General features: G+C 36.6%; 1 protein-coding gene across 6 annotated transcripts in view; it reads left to right on the top strand.

Moving 5' to 3' along the window:
* Window positions 1–24006, top strand: part of triob (trio Rho guanine nucleotide exchange factor b) — a 144750-nt gene that overhangs the window by 61224 nt on the left and 59520 nt on the right. For all 6 annotated transcript variants that reach the window (XM_051132388.1, XM_051132386.1, XM_051132390.1 and 3 more), the window contains 8 exons: window positions 4133–4324; window positions 5333–5464; window positions 6400–6630; window positions 10129–10251; window positions 10397–10588; window positions 13424–13593; window positions 14717–14891; window positions 21385–21580. In XM_051132388.1, coding sequence (XP_050988345.1) covers window positions 4133–4324; window positions 5333–5464; window positions 6400–6630; window positions 10129–10251; window positions 10397–10588; window positions 13424–13593; window positions 14717–14891; window positions 21385–21580 — 1411 coding nt within the window. The remainder of the gene's footprint in view (window positions 1–4132; window positions 4325–5332; window positions 5465–6399; window positions 6631–10128; window positions 10252–10396; window positions 10589–13423; window positions 13594–14716; window positions 14892–21384; window positions 21581–24006) is intronic.

Here is a 24006-nt window from a genome sequence, read left to right as displayed (position 1 = left end):
ATAAGAAAATCTCTTTTTCCTAAATAATTTTGACATTCTTCTTTGGTAACTGATCAAACTGGCTTGTTGGAACATTATATTTCCAAAGAACCCTAATATGTCTTCCTAGTATGTCTACTCTTTTATGCTGTGCACTGTACCTACTAAAAATCAGTTTCATAGAACCACAATCAAAATGGAGATATACAGAATGCAGTTTTGATCATGTTAAGTATTTAGAAATTTTTGCGTATCAAATACGATACAGTAGGCTTTGGGTTAATAGCCTGCAAGCTCTGTGGCATTTGCCACATGTATTGACAGTAATTCAATAGACGATTTATAGAGACATCAATGTTCATCACATGGCACACTGGGGGCCTGGTTGTAACCTTTCATAATAGACATGCTTAAGCAGCTATGTCATTGAGTTCCAGGGGTAATGTCACCTGAGCGGAACGTTACGCTTGTCAAGTTGTAAATTAACTCAGCTCCCACTCTTATGAAAGACAATCTGGAGGACAACATGTAGAAAACACTCCTGTGGCTAAAGGCATTTTACACATGGCTGGGTAATCTCCCATCATGCTGGTGTATTGATTAGTCCCAGAGACATCCAGAGGGAGATATAATGTTCCAGACACTCCTCTAATCATCCTGTATTTGTAAGAGAAAAGAGCTTTACTGTAATAATTTAATAAACCTGAGAGTATGAGCGTAAAGGGTAGACTGTCCTTGTGTGACTCTCTATAACTACATTGCAGGGTCCAGTACTGTCATGAAGTGATTTTCTCATGTGAGGAAGGCTTTTGTTCTACGGTATGTGTGTCTTGGCTGTGTTCAGGTCCTGTAATTTGATCTGTGTAAATGTACTATTGAGTACTTCCTTTGTCTGTACTCTTATTTTGAGCTCAAGTGCCTTGACAATTCAGTGTCTTTTTCTTGATATTTTCTGTTAGTCAGATAATGGCCAATGGTATTGTATTGCAAAAGTTATTTCTATCCAAAATATGGTTATTGTGAGTGTTTGACCAGACACTAAAAGATACTGCAGAATGATGATAAAAAAAAAGTTTTCAACCTGAATTAAAAAAAAAAAAAATTCTTATAAGAATGAAGACAATTTAAGTCATTTTAAATTGTAACATTTCCCAACATTACTATTTCACTGTAATTTAAATTGCAGCAATGTGAGCATAAAATACATCTTTAAAACATACAAAATAATCAGTTTATTTACCTGTAAAAGTGTACATTTATGCAAAATGTATAAACTGATTTCTTTGATGTCCCCTCAATGTAAAAGTCAATTTTGCTAATCAATCCTGGTCATTGACATGACAATAGCACCTATTATATTTAGCATATGTTTAGCCAGTGGTTATATTAAGCTGCTTTAGATTTACATAAAAATGAGATACCAAAAGATCTTAATTGTTTCCATGATGCAATCCACAAGGCCTGTGATACATAACAGAGGGATTTGATGAATTTGTGTTTACTGGTGCATGTCTATCTTCTCGGAGCAGCTCTGAAACCAAGCTTGGTGTGAGTGATATAAAGAGTTAGTAACCCTGTTTTTCCATTCTGACCTCATCTGGTGGAAATACATTTGTGGGCACCAATGGCTTGTCTTATCTACATATGCAGGCTGGATTATTGAGAAAAAGTCATCTTTAAATTCAATTTTTTGGTAAAACTGACAACAGATTTAGTGTGCACATCTTCCAGCGTTCATGGAATTATCCACGGTTGAGTTAGCGTGTGTGTCGTATGTTAATGTATAACAGATGGGTGCACCGATTCACATCAATACCAACGATAAAAAATGATGAAATTACTGATATAGTCACCATGTGCATCCATGGCACATTGCATTGTATTAGGACTTGATTTAAAGCTAAGGGTTCAAGAGTTTGTGTGTTTTTGTATATACACGTGACTGTGTTATTGCTCCAGGTTTTCACGTGCATGGGCACGACTGCTGCAGTTTATTGTTGCACGCAGGCCGATACCAAACCCCCATCAGGTTTTCATCTGACAGCTCTCTGTGTATTGATCCTATACCCTTTTGAATGCCTTTGGGCTGTGTAATTAGTCCCATGTGAGGAAACAGCATGGTAACCAGAGCTCTTCCTTCTACCAGCACTCTCATGCACTAGACTTTAGTTCTCCCTGAAGAACACATACTTCAGACACCCCCATTACGTCAGAGAGCACATACAGTTGTTTTCTTAGGCTATATGATGTGTTTCCAGGTAAGAAAGAACATTTAAGTGGAAATAATGTGGGTTGGAGCTTAATTATATTCAAAGACAAGTGAATGGATAGTAAATAGTTATGTTGTGGTGTTATTGTGATGCTAATACGCTCCAGCCACTGAAAATTTTACATTTATTGATCGTACGTGCTTTTGTGTGACTTACAAAGTGAATAAGATATTTCACATAAAAGATGTTTACATATAGTCCACAAAAGAAAATAATAGTTGAATGTATAAAAATGACCCTGTTCAAAAGTTTACATCCCCTTGAATCTTAATACTTTGTTGTTACCTGATCCACAGCTGTTTTTTGTTTTTGTTTGTTTTTGTTTTATTTGTTTTGTCTTGTTTTTCTTGAACAGTTAAACTGCCTGCTGTTCTTCAGAAAAATCCTTCAGGTCCCACAAATTCTTTGGTTTTCCAGCATTTTTGTGTATGTGAACCCTTCCCAGCAATGACTGTATGATTTTGAGAACCATCTTTTTTACACTGAGGACAGCTGAGGGACTCATATGCAACTATTACAGAAGGCTCAAATGCTCACTGATGCTCCAGAAGGAAAAATTATGCATTAAGGGCTGAGGGGTGAAAACTTTTGAACAGAATGGTGATGTGTACATTTTTATTATTTTGCTAAAAATTATATTTTTTCATTTAGTACTGCTCTTCAGAGGCTACAGAAGACAGTTACATGTTTCCCAGAAGACAAAATAAGTTAAATTTACCCGGCTCTAAATACATTTTGCTTTCTTCTGAAGCATCAGTGAGTGTTTTAAGCTTCTTTAATAGTTGTGTATGAGTCCATCAGTTGTCCTCAGTGTGAAAAGATGGATCTCAAAATCATGCAGTAATTGTTGGAAAGGGTTCAAATACACAAAAATGCTGAAAAACCAAAGAATTTGTGGGACGTGAAGGATTTTTCTGAAGAACAGCAGGTTTAACTGTTCAGGACAAACAAGGGCCTCATGAACAGCTATCACCAAACAAAAAAAAAAAAAACACAAAAAAACAGCTGTGAATCATTCAGGTAACAACACATTATTAAGAATCAAGTGTGTGTAAACTTTTGAACTGGGTCATTTTTATAAATGCAACAATTATTTTATTATTTTAGATTATATATGATATGTGTTCTCCATTTTTTTACTGCAAATTGTGCTGTTTTATCAAAGGTATTAGGCTTTCTAGCTACCTAACACAGCAACAATGAATTTAAAGTATTAATTTTTTATTAAAATGTGTTTTAATACTATAGAAAAGCAAATGCACATGGTATGATAACCATGGTGACTATTGGTTAAGATCATGGTTAAGATATTTTATGTCAGAGCTATGAACAGTTCAGCACACTAAACATTTGTTTACAGTGAATCTTCATATGTTGTAATTTCAGTTCTTAAATCACACTGCAACATTTATTTAATTGTCTAAAAGGGACGTGAACTCTAACCATAATTCTTCCTCTTGGCTTAAGATGCCATTCTTATTCACACAAACTCACTCTCACACACGTTCAAGGGATGTGTATGTGTGTCTGTGGTCAGACGAGAGCTACTCCTCCCTGCAGAAGCAACTCTGAGTGAACTGCTGTTTACACTGTTTCCGAGCAGATCTGTTACAACCGCTCATCATTTCTGTTTTAATCGATAATATTAAAAACAAAGCAAAAAAAAAAAAAAAGAGAACATTGTTGGTAACCACTTCTTTTGTTTAATTCAGCCCTCAAATCAAAGACCAAAAATCATTATGTTTTGATTTGATTTAGCTGTGGCAATACCACATTTCCCTTTTATAGTATGTCATTTTAAAAATAAATAAATAAATAAAACAACTAATTCAGGAAGTAATGCAGTGAATAAAACACTTTGTGTTTCTTATGGTCTCTTGCAGAATGTGTATGTGAACATCAGTCGGATCATGTCCGTGGGGAACAGGCTGCTGGAGTCAGGTCACTATGCAACCCAGCAGATACAGCAGATCTCAGGTCAGCTGGAACAGGAGTGGAAAGCATTTGCCGCCGCACTGGATGAGAGGAGCACGCTGCTCGAAATGTCTGCTAACTTCCACCAGAAAACCGACCAGGTGAGAGCTAAATGTGCAGACACATACCTACAGATACACTGAGCGGCCAAACAAACTGATGCGTTAATGATGATTATGATGAGGATGCCGTGCGTGTGTTAATTACGAACAACTAATTACAAACAAAATTCCATGCAACATAACGTCAAGATGCTGATATAGCAGCAAAAATATTGAGGCAAATCAAGTGGCTGAGTAAGTATGTACTGAATGCAAGAAGTGCTTTCAATGTGTTGTTATGTACTTCAATTTTAAACCCTTTGTACCGAATTGAATGAAGTAGTAAAAATAATATTCTAAACACAAAAAACTCATACCCTCTTTTTTACCCCATTCCTGTTTTTCTGCAAAATAACTTGTCAAGTCGTCTCCAACTCACATCACTGGCTAGGGTTAGGTTTGGGAGTCATATGTTGACATTTTTGACCACTCACAAATGTTTTAAAAGCACCGCAAGCCACACTTATTGCACTTTTCGGGAAGTCTGCCTATATACACAATCAGACTATGTTTGTGGTTTGTTTTGTTTTGTTTTCAGTGTAAAATCTCGGATGCGTATCTCTTGTTTTATAAGTGAGTCATCAGTGATTGTTCAGAGACTCTTTAGTTTAATACTTCATGCAGATAGGCCTGTGCTGTAGAAGGGATGAATGAAATCTGTTCCTTTCATCCTTCTGTCCTTTATCTTTTTCTTTTGAGCATTTAATATCTGATGTCAGCATCAATGTTAGACTGACACGCTGTTCATTCAGTTTATTTTGCTCCCAGTGAGGCTTTTTTTTGTACAGACAAATTTCAATGTATTTATTCTTTTCCTAAACAAGGTACTGTTATAAATCACTCGGTGGTGGATGGCCCAAAGTTAGCCTCCTAACAACAATTGCCATGTTGAGACTTCGGTCATATACCTGACTTATTGTTTAATCGTTCCTGTATGTGGTAACAGATCACAGATGTGTAGGTGGCCAGTTTGACAAGCACTAACTGATTATTCTTGTCTTTTTCTAGTATATGAGCAACATGGACTCATGGTGTAAGGCCTGTGGAGAGGGAGAACTTCCTTCTGAGCTACAGGACCTAGAAGACACCATCCACCACCACCAGGGTCTCTATGAACACATAACCGCTGCCTATTCTGAGGTACAAATCTCCATTAAACTAAAAACTTGTTGCTTGTGTTAGTGAATAGTTTCACTTTAAAGACTAATTTCAGGTTACCTCCAAGCTGAGCAAGTCCTAAGAAAAAAACTTCAGTCATGACAAATCTTGGATTAGTTTTTCTTGAATATGACAGTGTTAAAATATATGACCCACACAATTTATTGATTTTTTCTTCTATGCAAAAATTAATTAGGATATTAAATAAAGATCATTTTTCATACATTTTCTACCCTAAATATATCAAAACTTAATTATTGATTAGTAATATATGCATTGCTGAGAACTTCGTTTGGACAAATTTAAAGGCGATTTTCTCAATATTTAGATTTTTTTTAGATGTTCCTATACATACAAATGTACATCAATGGAAAGCTTATTTATTCAGCTTTCAGATGATGTATAAATGTCAATTTAAAAAAAAATGACCCTTACGACTGGTTTTGGTTCTGGGTCACATATTTGGACTTTGTGGACCAGATCTGTTACGTACACAACTGCTGTTCCAGGACAAATATGTTTTTTTTTTTACTGGAAATAGATACACAATCATGCTGCTGTGAGCATGTAAGATATACTGCTGAAGCATGGACAGACACATATAAATCTCGTAGTAGATCTAGACAAGTGGAGCTAAGGGAGATGGAGGGTTTCAGAGGACCACTGATAGTGTACTGAAGCACCAACTTACAGTGAACACTTAACCAGACTATATAAATGGAGAGCAAGCAAGCTCATTGGCTGCAGAGCAGAGACCAGTCACCTTGTGCTGTGTAGTAAACGATGTGATTGCTAGCAGATTGCATGTAAAGGAACATGTAGGGTTTCATGACTGAACTAGATTTTTAAATAAAGGTGGGATTTTTTCTATAGGTAATATATTTGGGTGTTAATGTTTATTATCTGTACATACTCAGGTAAGCCAGGATGGCAAAGCCCTACTAGATAAGCTACAGCGGCCTTTGACCCCAGGGAGTGCAGATTCACTGACAGCCTCAGCTAACTACTCCAAGGCGGTGCACCATGTACTAGATATCATTCATGAGGTTCTGCATCACCAGAGGCAGCTGGAGAACATCTGGCAACACCGCAAACTTCGTCTTCACCAACGGCTACAGCTCTGTGTCTTCCAACAGGATGTCCAGCAGGTTGTACACTTATTTGTAACTAACAGTACTTTATATATAGGTCTGTTGGTACATCCCATGTGGATGTGGATTCAATTCATTTCATTTTATCACTTGATAATTGTGAAGTGAGAGATGTTCAGGGTGCATAAGGTGTAAGAACGTTGCAGGAGACATCTGTGTGGGACAGATTTTTTCATTTTATTCTCGCCCACATCCCACAAGTGTCTTCTTGCGCATACCTGTTCCCACTGAATTTTATTTCCTGCTCATTTTGATTTTCTTCAGCCTGCCCTTACTCAATGGACATATTTTCTTAGATCGAGCTAAAATAAATAATAAATAATATATATTTTTTAAAGTATGTTTTTTTTTTCAAGTTACATTTTAAAAAATTGAATTAATGTAATTTATTCCTGTGATGCTGAATTTTCTAAACAAACAAACAAGCAAAAAAAAACATTCTTATTATTAATTGATGTGGCAAAACACAAAATGGCCAACGAGTTTGATATATGAATATACATATGACAGAGACACTAAAATGAGTCCTGCTCATAAATGAGGTGAATCTGGTCGAATCTCTTTTCCATTTTGTCTGAGTAAAATGTCAGCATCTGAATGCCTGTGAGGCATCGTTATGTTGAATACAAAGTGAGTTCTTGTCTGTTCTAAATAGGATTTTACTATTCAGTTAAAAACAGAATATACATTTAAAGGTGTGATTTTACGCACAACATGGCATTTTTTATTTTATTTTTTTATTATTATTATTTATTTATTGATTTTATTTACTTATTTATTCTTTAGTTTTGTTTGTGTGTGTGGGATGGGGGGGTGGAAGGGTGGGGATTAGCATACCCAAAAAACAACAATTCTGCTATCCTTTTCAAAACAACATCCAACTGCGTCTCAGTCTCTTTTGCTCTCTCTTGCGCACAGTCTGTCCCACACTATGTTCCGACTTTTTTTTTTTTTGTTTTTTTTTTGCTTAGTCTTTTTCTTTCAGACGTATCAGTTGTCATGGTAACTGTGTTCAGCAGCCTCATTATGTTGAGGGTTTGCCCCATAAAATGATGCAGGCATAGGGGACCTCTAAACCTTCCAGACATCAGAAAACAGCCATGTGAGCAGGAGACTCAACATCTGCACGACAAATGATTTCTTCTAATCACACACACACACACACACGTGCTGACAGATGCCACCACACAAACAGCACAGAATATTTCTATGTGTGGCACATTCAGCCAGATCAAAGGTGGCATAATGAAATATGCATGAGTAGAGGACTGTGTTTTCACAGTGTGCTCTGGCGTCTTTTGAGGCAGGTAGAAAGCTTTTAAACTCGGATATGCGACGTCTGTCTTAGCAGCTCCACCTTGCAGATTTCAAATGGTTAGTAAAACATTTAATACTCACTTAAAACCATTTCTAATATGTTTTTATTAGTAAAATATTGCATATGTATTGATATGCTTATGCAAACTTATGAGAAACAACAGGTACTAGCCCATTAATCATATATCCATAATAAACACGACTGACTCCGACAGCACCATCAGAGCAGACACCAGCAGAGTCTTGCTCACTTAATCTGCAGGATGACCTCACTGCGTGTTTAGTGCTGATGTTTATAGTGGTGTTGAGCTGTCGCAGTGACTCTGGCTGCTTGGAGGTGCCCCCTGGTGGTTATACACTGGAAATTCTTGTACATTTATGAATCAGATAAATGTGTTTAGCCAAAGCAACATACAGTGCATTTAAAGTAGTTATTATTATTATTATTATTATTATTATTTGTTGTTGTATTTTTATAATACTGTGTATTCCCTGTAACTGAACCCATGATGTTGGTATTGCTAGCACCATGTGCTACCAGTTACAAGAACCCTTACAAAACCCCTACAGTAAAGAAAATGGCAAATTAGTATTTGCATTCACTGTCATCACAAAGAGAGAGAGAAAGTAAACAAAATGACTTCCCATTAAAAAATCCCTCTTTCACAGGCAAGTGCAAAAAAGTCGAATAACTGAGTTCCAACAGTCACGTAAAACCTGAAAATAAAGTTATGGATTTTTTTTGTTTTTTTATAATTAATATTTTCATCATAAAGAAGCTGCTCTTTGTGTCATGTTTATGCTTTAAAAGTCCTCATCCTATATTTATAACAGAGAAAAAAATTATTAAATTGGATGGAGATACAATGTTAAATTATTTAAAAATATCTGTAGTTACGTTTTAGTTACAATGTCATACTACCAGTCTGAATTTTTGGTTGATGGTAGTCCATTAAATAACATTTTATCGAAGTTAACTGACATCAGGATGAATTTGTTCTGACACAGTTTAACTCTGAGTTCTTGTCATATTTTATTACCATTTTCTAAACTATAGTGAATAAACTGTGATAATGTGAGAAAACTTAAAGGTGTCTGAATAAATTTTGGTTTGACTGTATATACAATTGAAAGTGAGATTTTAAACACCAATGCATTCAATTATTAAATGGTAATTCAAGAAAAAAATCTGTTATTTCATATTCCCCCTTGTGTCATTTCAAATTATACTCCTGTATATGAAGCACAAATAAGAAAAAAAAAAAGACATTTTTAAAGGGTCATCGGATGCAAAGTTAACTTTTACATGTTGTTTGAACATTGATGTGTGTTGGCAGTGTTGTACACATCTACCCTATAATGATAAAAAATCTATGCAGTGGTTTTTAATTAATCTGTAAAAATAATATCCCCTTTTTCAAATCGAGCCATTCTCAGATGCCTAGAGGCCGCTCCCATGATAGTTGATTGACATGAGCGTCTTACCTCAGACCCGCCTTACAACAGTCCGACCTTCATTGTTTCGATGCCGGAGCAGGGATATAAGTTAGGCAAGAATATCTCCGATTGAGCGATTGAGGTGTTGTGTTGCTGGATGTAATAATAAACATAGTGGTCGTCATTTACTCCCGACAATCTAAGCCGCTGAAGATGCAGTGGATTACATTTGTTTGTGAATGGAATGCGCCTCCCGATCTACATATATCCATCTATGTTCGCGCGAATAATTTTTGCTAGTTAGCAAGTTTAGCGGCTAAACGCGGCTAAAGTAAACAGGCTCGTCACTCCACAGAGAGAAGGGAGGGGAGGGGCAAGCAGAGCTCATTAACATTTAAAGCAACCTCTACCAGAACAGGATGATTTTTCTAGAGCTGATTTTGGCAAGGTAAATTTTGGGTGTTGTTTTACACTACCATTGAGAATGTTTAATCAAAGTATATTATAGACTTTTCATTAAAACCCGAAGGAATCATATCAACTTGTGGAAAATGGGCATCCGATGACCCCTTTAAAGAATCGCCACATGCAAAAAGGATGAAAACCGCCATAAAAGTATTCCTTATGGAATGTGCACTCTATTCCAGTTATATGGACTACTTTTATAGTGATTTGGTGGTTGTTTTCACTCTCTGAGCAACCTTTATTTATGTTCCTCTTTGTCAATATATTCTCACACAGGTTTTAGACTGGATTGAAAACCACGGTGAGGCGTTCCTGAGTAAGCACACAGGAGTAGGGAAGTCTCTGCACAGGGCTCGAGCATTACAGAAACGTCATGAGGACTTTGAAGAAGTGGCTCAGGTAAGAAAAAACAGATGTAAAATCATCACTTTGGCTACTTTCCATCTGGATATCTCCTGTTCTCCTCCCATAATCAAAAATAGACCGGCCATCTCAGAAATTAGTCAAATGAATAATAACTTCCAAACTTCTGCACGTTACTCAGAACACCTACACGAATGCAGACAAACTCCTGGAGGCGGCAGAGCAGCTGGCTCAGACAGGCGAGTGTGATCCTGAGGAGATCTACCAGGCCGCACACCAGCTGGAAGATCGTATCCAGGACTTCGTAAGACGCGTTGAACAACGCAAAGTCCTGCTCGACATGTCTGTAGCCTTTCACACTCATAGCAAAGAGGTAAGTTATGAGAGAGTAAGAGTGGGTGTTGGTGGGTGTGGATATGTCGGGGTTTGCCAGTATTTACTTGACATAGATGTGTTTCTGAATATGATGTAACAGGTACCGACACAGTCAATACTTGTATGTGTGTGGGTGAGGTGAGTGTGTGTGTGTGTGTGTGTTTGTCTTTGCTTTCGAAGTATAATTATGACATAATTCCTGAATATTATGTAACAGGTACAACAGACACAATTTCTGAAAATGTATTTGAATTTATTATTTTTATTAGGGCCCGAGCACCAGTGGTTCGAGGACCCTATTGGAATTGCTCAGATTCTTCTTCTTCTTCTTCTCCAAAATAAATCACATTTTTAAGGGCCTTTTGAGGTTTTAGAAGTGGGTGTGGCAAAATGGCTCAATAGCGCAACCTATAAAAGTTTAACAAGGTGCCCCTCGAGCTATGTTTCACATACATGTACGAAATTCGGTAGACACATGTAACACACCAATACCTACAAAAAGTCTCTGGGTACGAAGTCCAAAACCCAACAGGAAGTCTGTTATTTTTTAATTTTCTTAAAAAAGTGCCATTTTTAACATTTTCAGGCATTGTATTTAAACAAACTCCTTCTAGAGATTTAAAAAGATCAACACCAAATTTGGTCAGTCTAATCTAAAGCCCTTTGTGACTTTAAATTGCAAAAATCTTGAGTTTTCTTTAAAGGATGTGTCCGTGGCGGCCTAACAAATTTCAATGTTTCGATGTTGACCATAGGTGTTGTAGCTCAGCCATACAATGTCTGATTTGCCCCAAACTTCACACGTTCGATAAGAGTCCTGGCCTGAACACATCTAAAAGCCAGTATACTGTTATAATCATAGTGCCACCTGCTGGCAACAGGAAATTACATGTTTTACACTAACTTAAACATGCAATGGTCAATCTGCACTAGACTAGACTAGACTAGACATATTTAGGAGGCTAGGAGAATCCTAGCCTGAAGACATGTAAAGGCCAATATTCAGTTATAATCATAGCGCCACCTGTTGGCAACAAGATACGTCATGCTTTCACTAATTCAAACATACCATGTTCAGTCTGCACCAAACTTTATATGTTTCATAAAAGTGCTGGCCTGAAGATGTCTGCATGCCAATATCCAGTTATAGCCATAGCGCCACCACCTGGTAACAGGAAGTTTGGCACAAATAAGTGAATTTGACATATCCCCTCTATATTTATCACTTTAAAAGCGTATTGCCCACCGTTTGCTGTTTTCCTAAAGCCATCCGGTGGTGGTGAGCCCAGGTGCAAGGGCTCTTTCAACGCTGCATTTATTTATTCATTCATTTATATATTTACAATATAGCCATAGCCTGATTTCCAATGCCCCATTGTTTGAGAGGGTGCTCGCTGCAGAGCCAAATGGGAAGAGCTGGAGCTCTAGCTCCCCCTCGCTGGAGGTAATGGGTGGAGAAAGACGCCTAACCACACCCTACCCCTTACCCTCTCCTAAACATAACTTCACACAGAGGTGGAGCTGGACATCCAGAGAGGGGGAGCTGGAGGCCATTCGGCTCTCCAGTGAGCAGTACTTGCATTGTTTCTGCATATTTTCCATGTTGTTAAATGTGCAGTAACATTTCTCAGGGCTTGCACAACTCATTTTTACTAGTCGACTAGTCAGTGGATCACTGTTTGCATCATGTAAATGACATTTCCAAAAGTTCTGCAGCTTCTGCGCTTTTTAATGCACTGACATAGAGTGTGTAATAGAAAGATTGTCACAGCTGAGATGATACTGGGCCAGTGCAAATGCAAAAGATTCATGAGTAGAAGACCTTTGACATAAGAATTCCAAAAAATTGCATATGAACATGCAAAATGAACTTAGACCATCTCAAATGTCTGCAGCGCAAATCACTACATCGTTAACCCAAAACCACTCCAGTTCTACTAATTTTCACTTTGATGTAATTTCAATTAGAGGTTAGAATATAAAGTTAATGTTATACAGTTTGTGAACAAAAAGGAGGACTTTTCCTCCTGCTGTCGCGACATGGAACAAGCACAACTGAAATTGTGTTGCACGACTAGTGGATACAGACCCTACGCATTCACTAGTGGCAGGACTAATTAACTAGTCAGTGCGAACTGTATCCTGCATGCTAAAAGATGTCCGTGCAGCCTTTTAATAGCAGATATTGAAACATAATTTAACAGTTAGCTTTTTTCGAATCTCAAATCTTTACAATTTGTCTGCTTATAAATTCAGAACTCTTTCCTTCTGGCCCATCTATATTCCACGAGCAGTGAATGATAATGAGTAGAAGGTGCGTACATGATTCACAATATACTTAATACAAGCAAACAATGCTCTCTTTAATGTCTCCATATGGCATAATGTTAGCCATCTGCTATCTGTAGCGGTCTGGCTTGTGTGGACATCTTTGTTTCTGAGAGTGTGTTTTATAACAGGATAATTAATGAAAAAGGGTTAAAGGATGGAGTTTTGGAAAAAGTGAAAGGTAGAGAGAGGTGGAGATGGAAAAAGACAATGGGGAGGTGTGGAAGGACAGGGCATGGCCTGCTGTGGCAGGAGATACACTCTTTGACATGCCAACACAGGCAGATGGCTAATCCTGAGCTCACACAAGACAAAGCCATTCACAGGAAATAAAAACACCAGCCGTTCGGTGGCAGCCAAAGTCCGTCTGGCTGTTTGTCTTGTCATGTTTGTGCATTTTAGATTCTAGAACAAATATTTGTTTGAAGACCCTACATAGTCCACTGACTGGTTTATAACATTGTGAAGTTTCTGATTGGCTGGTGATGATGTTATTCCTTTGCAGCTGTGGACGTGGTTGGAGGAGCTTCAGAAGGAGCTGCTGGATGATGTTTATGCTGAGTCAGTAGAGGCGGTGCAGGAGCTGATCAAACGTTTCGGTCAGCAGCAGCAAACCACGCTGCAGGTCACCGTCAACGTCATTAAAGAAGGGGAGGATCTCATCCAGCAGCTCAGGTACTGGCCAATGAGAAAGCATTGGTTTAGTGGAAAATGACGTTGACTTGCTGTCATGGGAATTCTGACACAAACACATACTGTATGCATGTCATGTAATAGCCTTAGTATCCCATTGACGTCTGTTGTATTAATTACAATTGCTAAACCCTAACCCAGCAGTCACTTTTTGCATTTCTGTAAAATTATTTAGTCATTTTATGAAACTAGTGATCTTATGGGGACCGAAAACCAATGCAAGTTTTTCAGGTTTTATTAATAAAGCAAATTTAGTAGATTGCAGTCCATTCACAACACAAACCTCTAAATCTGCAATAACAAATACTTTGAAAAATCTATCATGAAACACCAGTAAATCTGTTATTCTCACTAACACATCTATTATTCAGTTCTATACAGTTTAATATCTTTAATTACTGTTGATATTGCAATGTTGTATGTGGAGCTTATCTGTTTAAGTCAGTATTATTTGTATTGTGCACTTTCACAATACACGTTTCAACATAAATTCATGTTTCTGCTGCTTTACAAAAAAAATATGGTAATATTTATAGTATCTTCATGCCTTATAGTCGCATTTAGCAGATTAGTGATGGCCGATAATATGGTTCACATTTTATAATTATATAAACAGTCAAGCAGTTAAGATTTGCTACAGTATATGGCATATATCTGGCATATGTTTTTGTGAGTATACTCTGTGTATGCAAATAAAATTAGTTAAACTTATCTGTCGAATATATGGAGTTGTGCAACAATATAATTTGCATTTTATTACCAATCAAGCAGTTGACATTTCAAGTTTCCAATTCCCCAGCAAATGTAGAGTATAGATTGATCACGTCCAATTTTTTATACACACAGGCGCACATAGGCTTGGTTAAAATACTAAGTTAGACTTCTGTCTTTGAAAACTAATGTATTTTTTTAATAAGATATGAGAACACACAGCTGTACAACTACCATAAATAGACAGTAACACACTCATACACTTAACTAATCCATGTTCTAATCTGCAGAGACTAATTAAACTGTAATAAAAAGATGCTTTACTAAAGTTGTATGGTATACATTCTGCAGCAGATGTTGTCTCTTATCCTCTACACTTTTTTTCTGACTGCAGAGACTCTGCAATCTCCAGCAATAAGACTCCTCATAACAGCTCTATGGCTCACATTGAGAGTGTCCTGCAGCAGCTGGATGAGGCCCAGGCTCAGATGGAGGAACTGTTTCAGGAGCGGAAGATCAAACTAGAGCTCTTTCTCCAGCTCAGGATCTTTGAACGAGATGCCATCGATGTGAGTGCACAATCTATGACATGTCTGACGGTTTATTCTAAAATGATGGCGGTTCTCGATTGTGAAAAAAAAAAAAAAAAAAAAAAAAAATCGGGGGCCTAGTGTGGTCAATTTTTTTTTTTTTTTTTGGTGGGGCCTGTAGGTAATTTTACACAATATTTACAAAATTTGTCTTATGTTTAAACAGATTTATATTTAATGAAATATTAGCTTTATTAAATGAATTATGATTTATATGCTGTTTTCCTTCTGGGGCCCGAACTAGAGGGATTTTTGGTTAATATTGATAATTGAACAATATTTTGCTGAATGTGTTTTTGTGCTGGCATCTTGGCTGGTTTAGGCCTGTCATAGATAAATAAATATGACAATAAAACCGCCAGTAGGTCAGCAGCAAGTCCCTGTTTTAATAAACGATGTACTGAATCATTCAAATCAAATGATTTGTTCAAAATGGCTGATTCAATTAGAAACGAAACAAGTGACTGAATGGACCTTTGAATCACTGGCTCACTCGATTCGTTCAAAAACAGATTAATTCAGAAGTGAAACACTGCAATGTTGCTCTGCACCATTGTGTTAAACAAATATATGCGATAAATAATGATAAAAAAATACTCTTACAGTATTGTTTCTTTCATTGCTTGAGTTGAATTATAAGGGCATTCTAACAGCATTTTAATAAGGTTCATCACACAGCGAATGCTTTTGGACTCAAGACGTGTTTTTCTTTGTTTTTTGCAAAGTCGGTGACATACTCGATTTTAACATTTCATTTGCATGGTAAGATTTACATATTACACAAAATTAATAATTTAAAGGGGATGGTGGTTTTACAGAGGGGATGCTTTTTGTCATTTTTTTCAACAGGGAGAATGCCATCCCCCTGCATCACCCCTCAATTCGAGTCCTGCTTATGAGCAGGGGGTTTCAAAATAGTATTAGTTAAGTCACTAGATAGACTAAATTGTAATAAGACTGTGCACAGTGATAGAGATGCTTTCCCTCTGGCTGCATGTACAGTATTCTGGCTGCATTCACGAAAGTTAACATTTTGCAGTCACAGCTCTACATTTATGTATGCGACTCATATTGCTATTTTAGTGCAAATTGATCTATCACTTCATAGAATTGATAGAATTGATATTTTCCAACCCAATATTGTCAGTTTTTCTAATTAGCCTGTTGTGTTAATAATTTTGCATGTTGCTTAGCCAATGCAGTACATGAATATATTTACAAATTTCAATGTTTGATTTTAGAAACTTATTTGTTTTTACATTATAATCTTGCTCTCAGATATATTTGTTCTCATAGCCATGACAGCCCCCCATGATTACATGAGTTTGAAGTCTCAGGCCTGCGTCATTTGTGAGGCTATACCACGTGCTGTCTCTTCTATCTTTCTCGTCCGTTTCGATCTGATCAAAGGAACGAAGTGCTAAAAGACAAAATCCATTGATCTCAGAGATTCTGAACGGAAGCCTTGAGCAAAGATAAAGCCGTCATGGATACTCTTTTCACAGCCTGCGCTATGAGTCATGGAGGATTGTGTCTTTGGATGTGTGAAAATGAGTCACACTTTTGTCAAAAGGGAGAAACTAACAGCTTTATCTAATCAGTATCACTTTCACGGTTGCTCTGTATCAAAGCTCTTAAAGTCAACATGAAACAACTTATTTCATTTTTGTAATGTCACCCAAGGCTTAAGGTTTGTCTGGTTAGCATGGGTAGTTTAGCCTCTGTTGTCAGATGCTGTTACTGCATCATTTTTCAGCCAAAAAGCTTGTTTCTCCACTGACAGCTATTCTCATATCAGTATTTCTTTGTATTATAGTAGATGTTGTTCAGTTGTAGATGCTGGCAGTTTTGTGTGAAGGGACTTAGACTATATGATGATGATGATGAAGCTGATGATGGTAGATACTTTATTGATCCCATATGGGATATTGAATTGCGTTAGCAGCAATACAAATGATAGTAAAATACTTGCAGTGCGCACAATATAACTATAAAAACAGGACAATGTACAGTAAACCATAGTATGAACATTGCATTAACATTATAAACAGAGCAAATACTATAAACATATAGTACATTTAGCACAAATTTACAAATAAACAAAAAGTAAATGTATTAAATGAAAAGTATGTAATTATATGTTATGAGAAATAGGTTAGGAAATAGGTTAAATATTAGGTTACAACGGGGCTAAAGGCACACCTTTAGATAAAATGTGCTGTTCACCGTGCCTAAAATGTATAATTGCAGAAAAAATATATACATTTGTATTCAGCATTTATAGAGCAACAGATTTTGTGTGACAATAAATCATACAAGTCGTTTATTTTGTTTTAAAATCTTGTACATGTATAAGATAAAAAGGCTCACCAGCATGGGGAAAAAGGCACATAGTAGTGATATAAATACTTATAAACTATAATAATGTTTTTGTTTAAAAATGTCTAAGTTAATACTTGTTCAAAACAATCATTTTAGCAATGTTTATACTATTTTCTGCTAATTTAAAAAAAAAAAAGAATTATTTTTGTCATTAAATATGTTAATATAAAGAATATGTTTTAAAGTACCAAAACAAAATCATTTTAAAAAGTAAAGATTCTGAAAGCATTGAATGAGAACCCAAAATAATTTAATATAGATTACAGTAGTAACAATAAATGTTTTACTAAACTATTAATAAATATTTTAGTATATGATCTGATTAATGTCATCTTTTTAAATATGATGGTTTCATTCTAAACATGGTGATTATCTCTAAGATGGACACCCAACATAATATATGATATTTACCATCTGAATATAACTATGTCATGCAAACAAATGGAAAAGTCAGCCATCTATTAATTATCATGTTAATTATTGTGCCTTTTAGCCCCAACAGCAGGGGTGCTTTTTACCCCAAATACCATACTTTGACTTACAGACTTTGCGCTGCTGCCCACGATTACGTTAAGGATCAGACAAATTTGCATGTGCGTCTTGAAAAGAGAGTGTTTTGGAAAGTGCTACGCCATGTTTTTGTGCCATCTGGTGGTTTAGAGAAAAATTATATCAAAGGCGCCTTTTACCTCCAGGTGCCTTTGGCCCTGTTGTACCCTACTGATCCTTAATTTTATTACATTAAGTACAACTGTGGAATTGGAGGATCCTATTTTCCAGGACAAAGTTTTTGGACACACCTCTTACTTATAGAATTAATGTGTTTTAATCAGACCTATTGGCACAAGTGTATAAAATCAAGCACCTAGCCATGCAGTGTGCATGTACAAACATTTTTGGGGGAAAAAAGGGTCATTCTGAAGAATTTAGTGAATCCTGGAGTGTCAGTGTCCTGCACAGTTTAGCTTCAACACTGTAAAAAACCCTCACCTGCCTGTAGCCCTAGTAATCCTGAAGACCTTGATTAGCTTGTTCAGGTGTGTTTGATTAGGGTTGGAGCTAAACTCTGCAGGTCACTGGCACTTCAGATCCGATGTTGCCTATCCCTGTTCTAATGATTCTATAGCTGTAGAGTTACAAACTGCCAATGGCATTAATAGCAGCACAAAAATTGTGCGGCACGCACATAATTAAATGAATTTCCATGGCCGAGCAGCTGCATGCAAGCTTCACATCACCAAGTACAATGCCCAAGGATGCCACCACTGGACTCTGGAGCAGTGGAAACATGTTCAGTGGAGCAACAAATCATGCTTCTCTGCTTGGCAGTCTGATAGGCAAGTCTGCTTTTGGCGAATGCCAAAAGAACATTACCTGCCTTGCTGTATTATGCATGAGGGATAATTGTATGTGGCTGTTTTTCAGGGGTTGAGCTTAATGCTTCAGAATACCAAAACATTTTGGAAAATACACACATAGCATATAGCAAAGTCCATTAAGACATAGTTGGATGAGTTTAGTGTGGAAGAACTTGACTGGCCCATACAGAGCCTTGACCTTAACCCCATGGAACACTTTTGAGATGAACTGGAATAGAGCTTGTGAACCAGGCCTTCTCATTCAGCATTAGTGGTTGACATCACGAATGCTCTACTGGATAAATGGGCAAAAATTTCAAAAATTCCGGCCTAGATGATGTCACCCAAAATAGTTGTTTAAGAGGTGGAGCAAAGTTATTACATTGTGATGAATGGTTATGAAAGACTAAAAAACTTTTTTTGCTGTGGAATAAAATGCATTAAACAGTCATGACCAAGAATTTCACAAACATATAATCAGTTTCATGTTGACTGTAAGTGAGATGCCCTTCCTCTGCTCAACTGTCATTATTATCTTGACTTGCAGAAAGCCCATCATACTTTGCGTTTGACCTTTGATGGCTGTGTTTTAATTGTTTTGTTTGTTGGAAACCCTATATGAAGTAATCAGAGTCCACAAAACGAGCTGGCTTTTGTATTAAAAGTGATATCGCTCTCTGTAACCTAATCCAATACAGATCTAAGAGTATCACATTCCATAGGGAGTTTTGAAGGCGCTCACGTTCCGCTGATACTTTGCTGATAGATAAGATAAAACCGAGAAGACACTGAATAGACAAAGAGCAAACCTGAAAGAACAACCGGAAAACTGTACACATGTATCTAACTTCCAATATGGGTGACGATTGTAGGTGAAATCCTACATCGGATGTCATGTAGTTGTGAGTAGTTACTCAGAGCAGGGCGGGTCGAGACTGTAAGTCAAGGCGGCAGGGTGCCAAAAGGTACAGCAGTGGGTGTGTGATTTCCCAAACGCTGCTCCCACACATTGAAGAACACATTTACTTCTTAAAGGAAACAGTTGTGTTCCTGTTCAAGTCATTATCAACTCTCCTTATCAGCACTTCACTCAGAACAGCTGCGGAAAATGCTCATGTTCATTAGAGGGACGAATTCTCAACCACACAGCAGTGCAGAGTGAGTGCTTCAGACTTTTGACGGGAGGATTGTGGGAGGATTGTTTGTTCAAATTGACTTTAAACTACCAATTACTGTATCAATGACAAATGTCATGTTTTTAAAACTATGGCACTGTTTTTTTCCTTTTTGATTTTTTTCTGTAGTGTTACTGAGGAATAACTTGCAGCTGCATTGAAAATTTGGAATAGATGCTCTGTGGTGCGATGTTAAAAGTAGCTGAAGTGAACTGCTTGCCAAGTGATTCATGTTTCTCCTGTTTTTACCCACCTGTTGTCAGGGCAACTCTTTACAGCCTATCAAGTTGCTTACTTTCACTTGATATACATTTTGTGAATATTAATTTTTAATAGTCAATGTTTATTTAATGGCTATTGCTGGTACATAGAGAGAAGACTGGCCGATGGCTGATTCAGTGACAGTTGAGACATACAAAATAGTGAAAATAAAACACTCTTTTTTTCTTTCTTTCTTTTTTTTTTTTTTTTTTTTACTCAAACCTAAACAAACATTAAAAAAAATATATTATTTTGTTTGCAAGACTGTTGTTGCATTTGGAATGGAGATAAGAAATAATACCAGTAGCCGACTGTTGGCTGACAGTCGTATTTCAGTTTGTATAAAAGTGCTTTTATTCTCTATATGCATTAGTCGCCTTGTGAAGACAGTTTACGCACAAAAAAAGATTAAACTTTATTTTAACAGTCTATTTTAACTTTTTGAAATTCTACTAACTCTAAGTCTAAAAGTTTACATACACCTTGCAGAATGTGCAAAATGTTAACTATTTTACCAAAATAAGAGGAATCATACAATATGCATGTTAATGAAACACGTTGGATTAAGAACCGGGGCTGAAAACTTTTTGAATTTGAAGATCAGGGTCAATTTTTACTTATTTTGTCTGCTGGGGAACATGTAAGTATCTTCTGTAGCTTCTAAAGGGCAGTACTAAAAGAAAAAAAATGATATTTAGGCAAAATACGAAAAATCTGCACATCTTCATTGTATTCAAAAGTTTTCACCCCTGGCTGTTAATACATTGTTTTTCCTTCTGGAGCATCAGTGAGCGTTTGAACCTTCTGTAATAGTTGCATTTGAGTCCCTCAGTTGTGCTCAGTGTGAAAAGATAAATTACAAAACCATACAGTCACTGTTGGAAAGGGTTCAAATGCACAAAAATGCTGAAAAAGCAAAGAATTTGTGGGAACTGAAGGACGTTTTATGAAGAACAGCGAGCAGTTTAACTGTTCAGAACAAACAAAGGACTCATAAACAAACAAAAAAAAAGAAAGAAAAGGGTCATTTTTATAAATTCGACGTTATTTTCATTTGTGGACTATATATTAATGACTTTTATGTGAAATATCTTATTCAGGTCAGTACTAAATAAAAAATAACATGCATTTTGTATGATCCCTCTTATTTTGGTAAAATAATTAACATTTTGCAGATTCTGCAAGGTGTATGTAACCTTTTGACTTGAACTGTACATGTAAACTAACCCTTACTATATGGTATGGTCACTGATACATGCCTTAATATGGTGTTGTTTGCGTGGATGTGTCGTGTAGGTCATCTCAGACCTGGAGTCATGGAATGAGGAGCTGTCTCAGCAGATGAATGAGTTTGACACTGAGGATCTGACACTAGCTGAGCAGAGACTGCAGCATCACGCCGATAAAGCTCTCACCATGAACAACCTCACCTTCCACGTCATACACCAGGGTCAGGAACTCCTGCAATACGTCACAGAAGTTCAGGCCTCAGGTAAGCACACATTAAAACATGACTATACTAGGTTAAGAGATTTTTTTTCTGCATTTAAATGTAAACACATGCATTAACAAAAAAGTACCGGAATGTATTAATATAATTGAACAATTTTATAATTTATTGTTGTTGGGACAGAGATCATAGGAATATTGATTTTTTCAGACATGATAATGTCATAGTTATTTAGGCATGCTTCATAGTAGTACCATGGTATTTTCTAAAATAAACTTCCATAAACTCCATGCTATATTAATATGATAACCAATGGTATATATCAAACAGTGTGCAAACATCCCACCCTACAAAAACACATTTTTTGAAAATGTACAAAACTAAAATTAGAACTGAAATTAAAACTAATTTAAGCTAAATAGTAATAACTTAAAAATGATAATAATAAAAAATTTTAAAGAGCACATAAAAACTACTAAAAATTTAACTAAAATATATATATATATATATATATATATATATTACTATTACAAACTTATAGTCTGAAGGTGAAGTCACATTAGTGAATTTTGGCAAAATTTTGTGGGCCAAAAATGATCTAATACCGCATATCTAACACAGATTCACTTTCAAAACAAGCAGCTTTCTGTTGGTCAATATGGTGAATTTGCGTCACCAACTGAACCCATCGCAAAATTGGCATAGGGAATTCTTTCGATCTCACATGAAATTCCCAGTTGCATGGATTCCTGTTAAAATGACTGGATTTCATCACCGAAAATTTACAGAGCATGGTAAATGTAGCCGAACTTTGATAGTGTCAATGTTTTGTAGTACCGCCACAGTACCTGTTTTGTACAGGTGGTCAGGTGACTGCATATTCTATCCGACACACACGCACAAGCAGAATGGCACTAAATCAAGATATCTGATCCACAACACATGTGAAAGTTTTTTTGTGAGCTGATAATGCATTTGAAATCTGTGGACAAGCCACAGAGAAACAGAGTCCTTGTCTTTGTATGATGTTTTTTAAGCGAACTTTTGCGGTCACTGGATCACTGTCGTGAGGCATCAGAGATGTGTGTGTGTTAATGTGTCAGTCCAGAGCAGGCTTAAGAGGGGAGGAGGGGATGCAGCTAAACGCTAAACTCTAAAGCCAAACACAGCAGGTCCAACCAGGCACCCAGCAGCCCTCCCTTCCTCCCACCCGGCACTGTAATCCTATAGACTCATACTGCCTAGCAAAATCACTGGTCACACACACACACACACAAGATTTGACATCTGACAGCACGCACAGATAGCAGAGAGCAAAGCGAATCCTCATTTTACTAGCATCTTTTTGTGGAGGCGCAAATTAAAAACGCAAAACTGGAGTATTCTCAGAGCTTTAGCCCAGTGCAGCTCTGGGCTACGGGTATAAAATGTGAGTATGTTTGTGTGTGTAATAACTTGTATGCTAGTAATGCTAAGACCCAGGTATCCGCACTTCTGTACATGCTATTTGTGTTATAGGTCAGTTATCATTTTGTATTTTGGATAGTTTTTTGATTTAGTTTTTCTTGATTTAAATAAAAGCTACTTTTACTGTTGATTTGGACTTTAAAAACTTTAAAGTATGAAATTAAAATTGATCCCATTTATTTTCTGCATGCATATTGCAGTGCAGGTTGTGCACGATTCATCAGTGCACATTATTCTAAAGAAAAGAATGTTAATCAGAATGTAATAAGTTTGTGATTTTGTGAATTTAAGCAAATGATATCATAGCTGACTTTCTGTCATTCCGATGCCTTTAAAGCTGAAGTGTGTTGTTTCTGTAACCCTATCTACCCCCAGTCCTATGCCAATCTCACACTATTGGTCAATTTAATGTCACTGCTGCCAAAGAGCTACAGCACTATTTACTGTACTTCCAAACCTGTATGACTTTCTTTCTGCTGTGGACGATAATGTAAGAAATGTATCAGTAATTTTTGTCCATACAATGGAAGTCATAGTAAGCAAAACTGGTAACCAGCATTCTTCAAAAATAGCGTTTTGATGAAGAATGAAAATCATACAGGTTTGGAACAGCATGACGGTGAATAAATAACAGAGACCTTACTATAAACTCTTTAAGACGAGATTGGAGATGAAACGGTTTGGATAATAATTCACCCGATTCTTTGTGAAATTCCCATAATTTAATTAGAGTTCACTTAAAATAATACAAATATACAGTCAAAGTCAAAAGTTTATATACACCTTGCAGAATCTGCAAAATGTTAACTATTTTACCAAAATATGATGGATCATGCAAAATGCATGTTTGTTTGTTTTTTTTAGTACTGACCTGAATAAGATATTTCACATAAAATACATGTACATATAGTCCACAAGAGAAAATAATAGCTGAGTTTATTAAAAATGACCCTGTTCAAAAGTTTACATACACTTGATTCTTAATACTGTGTTCTTACCTG

Source organism: Labeo rohita, chromosome 16 (assembly GCF_022985175.1).
Source record: "Labeo rohita strain BAU-BD-2019 chromosome 16, IGBB_LRoh.1.0, whole genome shotgun sequence".
Taxonomy (NCBI): Eukaryota; Metazoa; Chordata; class Actinopteri; order Cypriniformes; family Cyprinidae; genus Labeo; species Labeo rohita.
The sequence above is the reverse complement of the archived record's forward strand: the minus strand, read 5'-3'. Positions and strand labels throughout refer to the sequence as shown.